This window comes from Chiroxiphia lanceolata, chromosome 3, assembly GCF_009829145.1.
Source record: "Chiroxiphia lanceolata isolate bChiLan1 chromosome 3, bChiLan1.pri, whole genome shotgun sequence".
Classification (NCBI taxonomy): Eukaryota; Metazoa; Chordata; class Aves; order Passeriformes; family Pipridae; genus Chiroxiphia; species Chiroxiphia lanceolata.
Window position 1 is genome coordinate 51,165,245 of NC_045639.1, and position 14,674 is coordinate 51,179,918.

Genomic DNA, 14,674 nt, shown 5'->3' on the forward strand with positions numbered 1-14,674 from the left:
GGAGTTTCTGTTTCTAGAGAATATTGCAGTTTAACCCCAAAGAAATGTTTATTCAGCAACTTGTCAGCTGCTTCTGTCAAAATTGTTATTCAAATTCCTTTGGAAATGGTGACAGGTTAAAGATTGTCACTGTTGTGGTTTCCATTTTGACAGTTTAAGTCTCCTAGGCTCTCTACTTGGGCTGATCATGGGTGAGTGAAATAATTTCCTTTCTATTTCTAGCCCTTTTTCATTTAATATTCCGTATGCTTTAAAATGAATATCTATATACATGTCTTTATGTATGCATATAAAAAACCTGTTTTGTTAGAGATTAAGCAGGAATGGAATTTGAAACTAAAGTTTCTCTATGCTCTGTATATGCAATTCAGTGACATAAAAGCCAATTTGACTAGGCTTGCAGTTACAGAACGCTGAACTGGGGACATGTTTTTCAAAGCTAATATGCAGAGAGAGGGCTCTGGCTTCTCCATAACTAGTTAGAGTGTTCTGTAGATAACTGCAAACTTTGGCTATAAAAACCATGTTGTTTGCAGGCCACACTTCAACAGTGGCAGTCTGGAGTGGCTTGATGAATAGTGGGGTGTTTCTACAGATGTCACAACCTGAGTTACGAGGCCATTCATTTGGGTAAATTGCAAGTGAATGTACATAGCGCTGTTAGTTTGTCTGTTACTAATTTCCTCTTTTTTAATGTATGTGTGCAGTATGTATATAAATGTATATACATATGTACATACGGATGTATGTATCCTCAAAGTAGGGAAGAGGAAAAGCTGGAGAAACGTGAAGTGGTCCTACAGTCAGCTAGCTGCCTAAGCCAGGGCTGGGAACTGGGAGCCTGGAAAATGTCAGTGCTCAGAAAACTTTAACCATTGACTCTTTTATGGAATTGGCTGTGTTGCTTTCTTATATTACATACTCTGTGATGAAAGCAACCCCCAAAATTTTCATTAATGACAGCTGACTGTAGTCAAAAAGTTAGATGGACTTTTTCTGAGGGCTGTGGATAAAAAAATGTGTTTCACGGGGCCTACATAAGTAACTTTGTTATGCATGGCTGTACTTTGGCTGGCTGCTCAAATGACAGTTTCTGGAAAAGCCAACTGAGTATTACTTGTCTAATAATTATAAACCCCATGTCTAAACATCTCATTTCAGCAGTAATGCCATACTCAGGCAATTGCAGTTGAAGGAAACACACAAATGGGCTTTGTAGGAACCCTTCTCCTGATGGTGAATCTGCGTCTGATTCTTTTCTTATAAATGTAACAGTGTCACTGTGCATTACGGAGACAAAAGTAGTGAAGGATCCACATATAAAGTGATAATTATCCATTATCCTGGTTTTAAGTAGGCCTCCGCTTCATGAACAAACATCAGCAATGCCACACCAAACATTCCTTTGTATCTTTTTTCCCCCCCTCTCTTTAGCTCTCCGAAAGAGTTTACAGTTAAGGGGAAAAATATCTTTCTCCCTTCTTTACTTGGAATTAACACTGTTTAGGAAAATTTTTAACAAAGTAAATGGGTCTTCTGGACAGTGATGACATTTTTGTCTTTCATCATTATGACCATATTCTGAAAGTTCTGTGGTTTTCTTCTACAATGAGGTCTAAAGTTATTTCTTTGAAAATACATAATGAAGCCAAACATATTAAAGAGATGAATCAGCCTAATTGGAATTGATGCATACTAATTTCTCTGTTGTTAGTGAAATTGGAAGAAAAATAACAGTGCTTTGAAAAATATATGCACGAGAGAATAAACTTGTGATTTTAATTTGGTGCAGAGCAGTATTTTGTGTTTGGAGTTTTTTCTTTTTATTGAGTTTTCAGAAAAGTGTTTAAGTGAAGAGAAGAAATACCCCTGAAACAACTGACTTTGAATTGGGCTTTTCTGTATTTATACTCTTGAAAAACATTGGGCTGTTCTGTAGTCTTGAGTATTTGCTTTTGGAGGCACCTTATCTCTTTGTCAAGCTGTCCATGAATGTGGTTTCAAGGTTTACATTGCATACTGGTTATGCGAGTTTAGGAAGATGTCATTCCCTATCTCAGTGCCTTGACTCTGGCCCTACACAAAGTTAAAATATATACAAATTTTGTTTGTCCCATAGATACTAGCTTTTATACTGACCTTAAAATATCAAGAATTTCTCTGTAAGAGGGCTACAAAACCTTCATTTAAAACAAAACAAACCCCAGAAACAGCTTCATTTTTATCATAGCCCTGTGATTTCAGGAGAGACTGCCCTTCATAATAGACACTGCCTGATGTCCTTACTAAGCAGATAGCAAGGTTGTTTCCCTTTTTCTGTAAAGTATGATGGAGTTAGTGATCTTGAGCTGGGTGTCAAGAAATTTCCTGAAACAGAAATGGAAATGCAGAAAGGAAGTGTCAGAAGGTGAAATGCATGCAGACATGGTAAGTTTGTTTCTCCCATCATAACTAAATTCTTTAAACACATTGGAATTCATTGATATGTTATCCATCACTTTAAGATTTATTCAGCACGTAGGACTGGATTCAAATCAATTTAAGGCTTTTTGTATTTAATAACCTTGAAAGTAAATTATTACTTGTTTGCTGTGACTGGATTCCTTGTCGTCCAACAACAGCTTTGCTTCCTTGCAGCCTGTTTTGGTTTTATTTTCTCCACTACTTGAACCTGGGGTGAAATGATGAATTTGCACAACAGTGGTCTTTTCCAAGTTGATGTTTAGTGATATCTCAAGCACAGGCATCAAGCAAAAAGAGAAGTGTCTTTGTAAGTGCTATCAGACAATATCTCTAATAGCAAACAATTTAAAGGAGGCTTACAGCCTGTGAAAGTGGGTATCGGGAGTTCTTTATTATGTATGCCAGATGCAAGACTGGAGGGAGCTTTTTTGTTTGTTTTGCTTATTTTTTCCTGTATAACAGAGAATTGAGAATAAAAATTGACTGTTAGGATACTAGCTGGGTTATTGCTCGTTTGCCTGGTTTTTTTTAATATCCAAGAGCAGCATGGATAACCAGCAGCAGCAGCCCTTGCCCTTAACCAGGAATCTTGAAACAGCAGCTGCTGAGCACTAGAGACTTGAATGGGAAAAAGACTAAAGAGGGACCCTGCATGTGGGCATCTCTGTGATTGTTTATTCACCAATCAGTGTCTCTTCTAATTGTAGCTAAGTTTAGAGCTTTGAAAGGAATTTGAGTAATTCTGAGATAAGCAATGCTGAAATTCTTTCCTCTTCAGTTTCCTTTTCTTAACCGTGTGCACTGTAAATCAATCTTTACTATTGAAGAAATTTAACAAGTTCATATCCAGCTGTGGAATGCTTTTTTCTTCATTTATTAAGCCAGAAGTCTTGACCCAGTGGTGAGGTTTATGCTGTGCACCTTACTAGAATGAAATAATAGAATGGCTTGGGTTGGAAGGGACCTTAAAGGTCATCTAGTTCCAACCTCCTGGTTGTGGACAGGGACACCTTCCGCTAGACAAGGTTGCTCAGAGCTCCATCTAATGTGGATGGAGTGTTTAATCTCCATTAAACACTTCTAGGGATGGGGCATCCACAACTTCTCAGGGCAACCTGTTCCAGTGCCTCACCAACCTCACAGTAAAGAATTTTTTCCTAATATCTAATCTAACTCTATTCTCTTTCAGTTTGAAGCCATTCCCCCTTGTCCTGTCACTACATGCCCTTGTAAAAAGTCTCTCTCCAGCTTTCTCATAGGCTTCCTTCATGAAGGCCACAATTAGATCACCCTGAAGCTTTCTCTTTTCCCGGATGAACAATCTCAATTATCTTAGCCTTTCCTCATAGGAGAGGTGCTGCATCCCTCTAATCAACTTGGTGGCCTTCATCTGGACTCATTTCAACAAAAAAACCAGGACTTAATGCAACTGTAGTTGTATTTTCTCGTGAGAAAGATGTAAAAAGAGGGGGTGCTAGTGACCAGTCCAAATACCGAATGTAGATTTGAAAAAAGAAACTGAGGACTTACCTAAGTATGTGACTTTGGAGGGGTGAGTGGTGAGCAATGCAGAAGTGCAGCTGTAAACCTAATAGCCAGAGGTTGTATTTAGTTTTACTCCCTTGGGTGACATGACAAAATGACTGTATAAATTCTAATAGTATCAGATTTGTTGAGGGAAAAGTCATGTATTCTTTTCTGGCAACTGTCAGGGTTCTGGCCCTGAATTTGACTGTTATTGCAATGTGGGGACTTGTACCCTAAAATCCTTTAGTTTCTTTAGTGCTCTATCTGGTGTATGTGCTTTTTATGCTATTTCTGCCCTTGATATATGCATTACTGAAGAGTTGCAACTTAAGGAAACTAGAAATAAGCTCTTGTAGTAAGGAAACTGTTGAACTGTGTGCTCTTGTTTGTGCTGAGGCATTTGGTTTTATTTTTAAAATGGGTTTGTCTCAAATTCAATTTTCTTTGTGTGGCCCTAATTAGCACTTAACAGTAGAACTAGTTTTACCTAAAACGTGAAATCAGAAAACACTGTAATGGTTAAAGTTAACATTAAACAGTTAAAGCTCAATTAAAATGTTTCATCTCCATCTTTGTAAATATCATTAATGAAAACTATGCTGTTGGTTTTTGCAGAGTACCTACATGTAGTGCATTACATGGGGTTCTTTCTTAATTGCTCAGAAAACAGTTCGCTTGGAATACATTGTGTGCTTCATTTTATGCTTGTTGAGTAGCAGATTTCTTTGAGTACATGACAACAGTATTTTGTGATAACAATAGCTGTACTTGGCAGCTATGACTTGCTACTGCTGTACTCATAACAGTCTGTGCTGAGACTTGCCTCTAAGTCCCTAAATATCTTGGGACTGACTTGCTTATCCTGCTTTTCCTTTTTATCATCAGAGTGTATGTCAGGCATGTCCTGTGCTGAGCCACCTTACCCAAGTCTGTCTGTTTTCTAAAGCTTAGATTCAAAAGAAAGTGTCCAAAATGACAGACCTGTATGTAAGTGAAACATGATCTTTTGATGGAATTTTTTTCTTTGTGTGTTTTTTTTTAACTTTAGAGAAGACCTGGAAGGGCTGCTGAGATTAACTGCACTTTACAAAGGCATGAGAGAAGCAATATATGTACATAATTTGAAAAATGCCCAGTGTTTTACAAAATAATTCTGTTCATTCTGGTTACAGGGAGTTTTGAACTAAATAAAAGGTGGTATAGCAGCTTAGCTGTCAGGCTATTCAACCCCAAATCCAGACTCGAGTGATACGCAGGACAATTCAGAAATCTGAAAGTCAGAAGGATTTATAGCCCTTGTTTGGCATGCTGATCAGGAGGGATAGACAGTTTCTGCTGCAAGCACTCGGTTTTGTCTGCCAGTGGAGCAGTGTGTGGCACCTCACAGAGCAGCAGCTAGTGCCACCTGTGGGAGCTCTACTGGAACCGGTGGCTTTACGGTTCAGAGATGCATCATCCCGGGAAAAAGCTGTCACGACTTCCCAGTGCCACAGAAGGAGGCACTGGGTTGTTTTCTGTCAGCTTTCTGTAGCAAAGGGTGTTTATATGCAGTGCAGGGTCGATCTTAAGCAAAGTATAAAAGAGAACATGTGTAGTAACTGTTTTCAAACATACTCATTAACACTTCATTATTACAGAAATAAAATAGCTGTGGTTAATGATACTAAAGAAATTTCTACTGCAATGAAATGTCTTGGGTTCAAAAGATGGCACTTCTGCTGAGCTGAGAAACTGCTGTGATCAGTACAGAGCTAATATATATGTGCAGGAAATACATGCATTTCACCAATTAAAGCTGACATCTTTCTGATTAAGCTTTGAGCTTATGCTTCACAAGGGTATTCTGGGAGTGTCAGTCAAAGTTTTCATCCTTCTTCTTCCTCCCAGAAGCCCCCATGGGGAAAGTTTCCTTTTTCAGTGGACATAGTAGCAGCATATGCTAAGTAAAGAGCCCTGCAATGTGGTTGGACACTGACCAAACACTGGGAATGGCTCATCTTTTCAAGAAGTTCATTCTATACAAAATTTGAACGAGAAAATACTGTGTCACATTCCCTTCCAGACCTCATATCCTGTGCTACTTTGTAAAAAATATGCTGTCTTGACTTGCAGGCTGAAATATGGTGATTAGCTGATGAACTTGATCTTTTAGTGGCTTTGGAAAACCATGACGAAAGTCTTGGAACAGCCCTGGGAATGGTTTCAGAACTATTGGAGAGATTGGAGGAGGGAGAAGACATATGCATAGCAGTTAAACCACAAAGGAGCCAGACAGCTCATTCCTTATATTAGAACATCTGTGATGTTTTTCACATTCAAACATGGCGAATTACAGGAAACCAGAATGAAAGTGACAAAGGGATTCTGTGATTTAGTCTTTGCTTGCTGGCAAAAAGTTATGTTTTTTGGATTGCAGTATGGATGATTAGCTTCAGAAACTACAGAGGATGCTGTAGATTTATGCTGTTTTGAAGGAGTGGGCAGGAGAGAGTGTGATATTAATATGACTTCCATCAATGGAACAAATGTGCCAAGAAGGTTTTACTCCTTTTCACCAATATAGATCAGATCTCATTTGGACCAGCTCATTTCTTGCTGCAGTTATCTTAAATGCCACTGTTACTGCCTTTCTGTGGAAAAGAAAGTGAAAAGGTGAACTGGTTTGGAAAAATCAGCAAAATGTGTAGCATCTTACAAAAAAACCCCCACAAACCCAAACTACAGCTAAACCCCCTAAAGTTGGAATGCTTTGAAATGCATTGGTGTGCAGTGGAAAAAAGTCTGGAAGATTTTTGTGGGACTTTGAAAGAGAGGATTGTTGAAGAAGGAAGCTGTAACTCACATCCAGAGTGCTGCTGGAAGGGAATGCAAGGAGCCATTAGAATTCTGTGCAATTTTGAAGGAATAACTATTAACTTGAAATAAGACTGGAATCTTAAACAAGTACTGCCATGTTACTTAGAAGGGCTGAGGGGTGGTGGTGAATAGGAGCAGCAGTGAGGCTTGATGGCATATAGTGGTTTGTGTCCCTGTTAACTTCTGTCCTTTCTGTCAGTGTTATTTAGGGTTTCTTTCAGTGTCACTTTTTGGTTCATGTGAAAGAATTGTGTTAGTGTTAGCATATAAACTTGTTTTTATCGTTCCTGTGACCTGGGATCAAAGCTATTCTATTGAGGTTCAGAACAGCAATGCATCTGCTCCAGAAGGGATTTTGTAGGCAAACAAATGGCAAAAACTAGATCAGGGACAGATGTCCTTATTGTCTAACAAAGATATATTCAGTATTTCACAGGCAGGTGTCAAGTTCTGGTCATGTTGATGCGTGTGTAAATTTTACCATAGCCATCCTTGGAGTCTAGAGTTCATCCTGCAACCTGAGATTTTGAGTGCTGGTTTTGAAGTTCTGCGAGTTGTTTTGCATTCAGAAATGCAACATCCAATATCATTCATCCAAGAAGGATGACTGTCTATGCAGGCTGTCTCTGGGCATCTAATTGTTCTTATTTGTTTACAAAATATTTTGTGTCAAAAACCCCTACTAATAGCCATTTTCTACCCACTCCTCTTATGCTTTTTTTTAATTGCATCAGGAAGAACTCATCCAAATACAATTTAAAAGTAAACCAGCAGATAGCTTTACTGTTAACAGCACAATATGTAATGCGGAACTTCAGGACTTCAGTTGTTTGACATGTATTTTCTGTATGTATATAGCACTAACTGTTTATTCTGTAAAAGGCTGCATTTAAAATTGTAATACAGTGTTTTAAGGGGACATGCATATTGACCATGAATAAAGTGGCCACAACAGAATCTTAAAGTTGGTTGTGCCTTTGAAAGATGGGGAAGAAAGCCAACCAACTTTCTTAAATATGATCACTTCCAGCTATTTGGAACAGATGTAGACGAGGGACCAGGGGTTTGACACAAAGGAGAAGGTTCAGCTTAGATTTTGGTTAGTGACGATCATCGTTCAACATAAATACGTAGTTAGACTCCATAGTTACAACTGCAAACAGTCCTGTGATGAACAATAGTTTCTTTCAAGATGCTTGATGCTTTTTTGAGAATACAGCAATAAATTGCTGAAAGAACAAAAATGGAACCGAAGTCTTCTCTCCAATGAAAATTTATTCCTGAAATTTTAAAAGTGAAAATTGTTATACTTCAATTAATAGTGATTTTGAATAATTGGAAAACCCTTACTGGTGTTTGGTTGGTTTTGCTTGTTGTTTATTTGTTTGTTTCAGCAGAGTACAGTTAATTTAAGAGACAAGGACTATATTTGTCTGTGAAATGCAAGTAATCCATATTTTTTGTAAGCATGCTTTTTTTAAAGTATTTTTTAGCCACTCATGCTATGAATTTGAATACTTTCCTTTTAAATCACCTATAGCATGCTGTTGGTTTAGATGCTGTATTTAAAGGATCTTTTTTTTTAAAGCTGATTTGCAGTTTTTAGCAGCTCAGGATTTGAAAGGCAAATCAATCTACTAGCAGGAACGACAAATTTCTTGAAGTAAGACCTCCCAGTATGCCTGTTTGGGTGGCCCTAGCTGATTATGGCCTGTGAAAATGCGTGGTCATGCATCTGAATGTTTTTGGTTGCTGTTAAAGAGTTTTGCTTAATTGAGAAATATAAACAGTATGGCTGTGTTTATTCATAAATTATGAATGCATATGTATTTCAAGTTCTCTTGCTAGGATATTCTGTGAAAAAGTTCTTGGAGTAAGCAATAGGTAGCATCTTTGACTGATGAATTCAGAAATATGAAGTACCCCATGGAGTGCTATAATAGCTGAGCCTGAGATTCAGGGACAATTAAAGCTATATCAATATATTGCAAGAGTATTTGGATTGGTCTAACAGGATTGTTTTTATAAGGTACTCTATATGATTGATCTTGAAATTATTGCAAACTTTGGGATACTACTGTGAATAAGATTGTCTGGATAAGTGGAAATTATTTGTATAGAAAGTGAGCATTTTTACATTTGCTAGCAAGCTTATACCCCAAAAGCTGCTTCTCTGCTGGATTTTGTAGGAGTCCTGTTTGGCCTTACTGAAGAGACACAGATTTACTTTCCTTGTCTGATATATTTTTCAGAGATTTCCTTCCTAGCTTAAAAGAAGGAACTTTATTTGTAAATAAAGGAAGGCTACATGTTGACTTCTGGCTTTTGAGTAATTCAAAACTTGGTATGTTACAGAACACAGGAGCAGAGTTCTGGATTTCCTTTTTTTTAAAGTTATTTAGTATATCCTGCAATTTCTAGCAACAGTGTGGAACTGGTTTGCATTAATGAGACAGAAGGGAGGAAAGCATACTTTTTAGATTTTAAAATATGTGGATTTCTATGCTTTTTAAAAAGTCATAAAATACTGTTCTGTGCCACAGTACTGGACCTCAGTTTTTAGATGTAATTTTATTTAATTGACAACAATATGGGAAAATGTTGAAGACTGTCTTTTTTGCATCTGGTTGAACTATTCTGGTGCTACTAATCTCCTATGTGATTTAGAAAACAGCCACAAATTTCAGACTGTTTCATTACTGAAAACCATTACAGACAGTGACAAGAATATTTGGAAAAATGTCTTCATGGAAAGGGCTGTCAAGCATTAGAACAAGCTGCCCAGGGAAAAGGTGGAGTCACCACACCTGGAGGTATTTAAAAGATGTGTAGATATGGCACTTAGGGACATGGTTTAGTGGTGGGATTGGCAGTGTCATGTTATCAGCTGGACTCAGTGATCTTAGAGGTCTTTTTGCCTACGATTCTAAGAGTTTCTAGACAGTGTTCTGAAGATACAATGTACTAGGCACAGAGGCTGACTTTCTTCAACCTGTTGCGACTATGTTAAGCCTCCCTTGCTATCAGTTATTGTAATGCAGAGCTGCTAAATTGGGTAGAAAACCATTAGTGGCACAGTAGTATTTAAAATTGTCATGGATTATCCAAATGAGCTCTTGAAACAGAGTTGTTTGTTGTTGTGGCAGGTCTGAACCTGTTCAATAAATACCTTGGTTCATGTGCAGTAATGGAATGATCCAGCTTTCAAGTTACTGTTCCTTTATTAAAAATGCCAAGAGTCATTCAATGCCCATTTGAATCTCCCTTGTTTTTGTGCTGGGAATGATAGGTCATGCTCCATAGAGAGGGATGAAGACAGGAACTCCACTGACTGTTAGTGTGTGTCTTACTTGTAGTAATAATGCTTTCTTGGTACTGAGTTTAGATAACACAAAATCAAGGCTATCGTTTCCTTAGAAAGTCAAGTAGAAAATTTTGGCCTACTTTAGACAAGGAAAAATTGGACTTAACATAAATAAAAATCAGGGTAGAAGAGGCAAGAAAAAAAGTCTTTTTTTTTTCTTACTTACATTAGTACCTCTAAAAATGTCAGTAAAGAAGCTCCAAATTATTTCTGAGACGACTGGTTTTTTGTCATTATCTCGTCAGCGAGTAACTCCTTGAACATTTTCATGGTGAAATTTACTTACATATTTATTTCCATTCTACACAATTCAAACCAACCAAAACCTGAAAACAAATATGTGGATATCCATGTAGTTCTCTGAATAAATGATATTAAAAGATTTATTTAAAATGTAAAATTTATGAAAACATTTTCTTGGATTTTGAAATTAATCACAGAAAGTAAATATAGTATTTATTGATATAATTTTTTGGTTGAATTGCGTTGTGTGATTAACTAGTGTGATTAACTAGTGTGTGATTAACTAGTGTGAATTGCGTTGTGTGATTAACTCTCCTAGGAAAGCAGTGGATACCTGGAATTTTATATATAAACTCATGCAATGTTCAAGATAATATATGGTGCACCACTAAATGCAAAGGCTTAGACAGGAGCTTGCCAAGTTTTAGAATTAGTTGGTGTATTTATTCTAACCAGTTGTTTAGTGATGATAAGCATAGATAATTAAGTTTGAGTAATCTGTTTGAAGAACAAATTTATTTTTTAGTTGTCTTCTGGACAGTGAGTTCTGTTTTACACAAGATTTATAAAGGACTTCAGGGACTACTATGAGTTTATAATTGTTTAAACCTCTGTTGCGGGCACACTTGTTTGTTCAGTTTGTGACACTGTCCAGCTGTGGTTTTTGAACTCATAAACTCAGACCTTCAGGTGGATAAGCATTATCACTATTAATTTTAGGAAGTTCGTGAACTAGCCAAGCATCTTCTCTATCTTAAGTGTATGTACTCTTGTGTGGATAAAACATGTATGTTAAGGACAAAGTAATTCCTAAGTAAGACTTGGTGGAATTTTATCTTGAGTAGGGATGAATTGGCCGATCTAGAAAATCATATGTCGTAGAGTTTCCATCAGCTAAATAGGAATCAGTTTCTACCCCAAGATGTACTAGTGGATTGTAGCCTTACATGTCTGACAGAAGTTTCTAGGTATTTGACATATATTGAGTTAAATATGACAAATATACCAGCCCTGGATAACACACCTGAAATACAATTTTGTGACTTAAATTGCTTAAGAAATCCTAGATATTTTGTATGGTTTGGTTTTAATGTAAACCCAAGTCTTTTATTGGATGCTAGGGCAGAAACATTTTCATTTTATGTGTAGTGACAGGATTCAAAACAAGCAATATGAATTTGAAAGCAAAATAATTTAAGAGAGAGGAAAAGAAGGCTATTTATTGCAGTTCAGTCTCAATTCTGCTGCAGAGTGATCCAGGGAGGTCTCCCATAACTCTGGATCTGCTGGCTGTCTGAAATCTGCATGCCAAATCTACTCTTTGCCTCAGCATTGTTAAAAACTAGATGATTGAATTATTTCATTAGGAATTAAGGGTGTACTGCTAATACTTCCAGTGCTGTGTATTCTGTATAGTGCTGTACACAGCACTGAGCTATGTGCATTGTCAGCTAAGGCGAAGTCTCTGCCCAATTGGCACACAGTCTCCTTCAGGCAGAGAATCCTCCTCTTTCTGATTTGTCTTTTCCTGATGCATTCTATCTGATTTGAGGCTTTTTTTATGTAAAATTGAATGTCAGTCTACCGGTGATGGGAGAATATTCAAAGGTGCTAAAAAGGAGGATACAAAATCTTAGTACGGTGGTAGCCACACACTGACCATCAGCCAGTACCACAGAGGGTACATAATATTGCTGTAAGAGGAGACAGGCTCACTGCCTTCCTGAGAAGCCTTTTCTTCTCTGCCCATTGCTGTGATGGAGGAAACGTTGCTGCTCTACAATGTAGTAAAGCCTTAAGTTAACAGGATTTTCTGTTTAATGCAGGCTGATGTGACTCTTTCACATGGTCACTCTCTTGTTAACTTCAGCAGTGTGTGAATGTAAGCGGCTCTTCCATCCCAGTTCACAGACCTCTCACTAGAAATTAACTGAGGGGGAAAAAAACATACAAAATCAAAGACAGATGTAATTAGGGTCCTTTTGTGCCTCCTACCTGGCAGTACATTCAGGTGAGAGTCTACTGAATGGTGTTGCAGTTAATCCTTAGTGAGTTTTACCTCTTTACACTTCTTACATACGAATACAGAAATGCTGAAATACGAAAATCCATGCTTCACAGGGCCCATGGAGCATACTGGCTTTGATGGAGAATGCTTTCTTTGCTTTGTGTCCATTAGGTTTTACTAAGCCTGTGTCTGAAGAGATGCCAGATAAAACACCAGGTGGTACAGAGCCTGTGCCCAGAAGTGAAGGTTAGTAGTTTTCTTCTATTTTTTGACTATTGAAAAAAAAGAAGCATTGTGATTTTGTGAAGAATTTTTCAAGTCAGAAAGTGAGTTTCCCTTACTGGCCTTAAATTTAAGGGAGAGCTCAATTAGTATTATATGTGCGTGTTTATCTAAATAACAGGAAATTTTCACTTATTATTTTGATCTCTCCGCCCCTCTCTAGCCCACATCCATGATATAACTAAAATATATATTGAGAGGGGAGGGCCAGTGGACTGATAGGATTTCAGCACTGAAGATGATGTTTTGTCCCATTTTGATAAAGAGATCTTGTTGACTGAGGCCAGTTTTTCATACAGAATACTTGAGTCTCACAGAACCCAAGCTAACATTTAAGGTGTGGGATGATCGATACGAGGAGGAATTGACGATGCATGATTTTCACTAAAATCAGTGGTGAAATGCTCAGTCCAATCACTTTTTCTTCTCAAAGTCCATTGACTTTAAATTCCCACATCTGAATGTTTGGTACTTGGTGTCAGGGAAAATTTATTCTTTAAAAACAATTGTAACCCTGCTAGTTTGAGTCCTTTCTCAGAATCACTGCTGGATGTGTCATTAAAATATTTTATAGAAATTTGCTATTTAGTGTGAATGTTGTGAGGTGTTTCTGACAGTATTGTGTCAAAACTTATAGTAACTCTTGTATACCCTTGTTTTCTAGATCATTGCTGTCCTCACACAAGGGCTGTATTAATTCAAATGTGTGTTTTAGTTAGACTAAAGCTTACAGCTGAGGCTGGTTTATTCTATGCCTCAAGATAGACATCTGAAAATTTAGTTTTAAATATTTTTGTGGCCTTTAAACCTCCATTTTGACATTTGAAAGGCATAGAAGAGCATACTCCAATAATAACTTCAAGAAGTGCGTCAATAACAGCAAAAAAAGGTATTTCTCTTCCTGTAAAGGACATTAAGTTATGCTTAACTGCAGAAATTTCTTTTTAAATTTACTATAAAGCTTAGCACATGTTATTAGGAGAACTCTCAACTCAAGAGGAGAAGCAATTACAGCTAGTCTTCAAAGACTAAACTCTCTCTGATTCTCATGTTGTGTGTCCCACTTATAAATAAATACATATGCTAAAAGCACAGTGATGAATCTGGTTAGAACAAAAGTCTACAATAAAATATAGCTAACTATAATGATGAGATTATTCCAAGTCTTCATTTTCACATTACAGTTATCATTGTATTCTGTTATGATAAGAGCTCATAAGAGCTCCAGCAACTTGCATAATATATGGTTGCTCAGTTGGTTAGAGCATGGTGCCAATAATGCCAAGGTCGTGGACTCAATCCCTGTATGGGCCATTCACTTATGAGTTGGACTCTATGATCTTTGTGAGTCCCTTCCAACTCAGAATATTCTCTGTGATTTGGTGTGCTTTAACAAATGCAGTGTTTAGTAAAACAAAACTTGATTTAACCTGGATGGTTTGTTTTTAATTGCTCTTTTGAAACTAATGTTTAGATGTTAAAAAAAGTAAAATAATGAATAAAAAGGAATCTTCACTGAAAAACCTATTCTTATGTCTTGATGAAAATACTCTATTATACATAAAACATACTAGTGTCTTCTAATGATACTAAATCATTGATGCAGGAAGTTCAAACTTTGAGAGTTTTTGCTGTTTTATTGTCATAAATACTTTCAAAGCTGTTATGATAACATTTACTGAAAAAAATTGTAAGACATATATGACAGTGGCTGCTGTAGCACAGACTTAAAAGATAAACTTCTATAGTTAGTCTTTGATAATATATACCTCTATTTACTTAGCATATATGCAGCTAACTAATATGTAGAAATGTTTCCGTAGTATGACTGAGTCAGAATTGAGAAGTGGGTTTTTAATTTCTCATGTTTAAAATATCACTGCTCCTTACGTGCAGAACTGTTTGTGGACTTTTGTAATTATTTCCAGGCA

General features: G+C 37.0%; 1 protein-coding gene across 4 annotated transcripts in view; it reads left to right on the forward strand.

Annotated features, from left to right (window-relative positions):
• Nucleotides 1–14,674, forward strand: part of PLEKHG1 (pleckstrin homology and RhoGEF domain containing G1) — a 129,800-nt gene that overhangs the window by 25,038 nt on the left and 90,088 nt on the right. For 2 of the 4 annotated variants that reach the window (XM_032683854.1, XM_032683856.1), the window contains exon 3: nt 12,633–12,707. The exons of the other annotated variants lie outside the window; for them this stretch is intronic. In XM_032683854.1, coding sequence (XP_032539745.1) covers nt 12,633–12,707 — 75 coding nt within the window. The remainder of the gene's footprint in view (nt 1–12,632; nt 12,708–14,674) is intronic. 4 annotated transcript variants of the gene reach the window in all.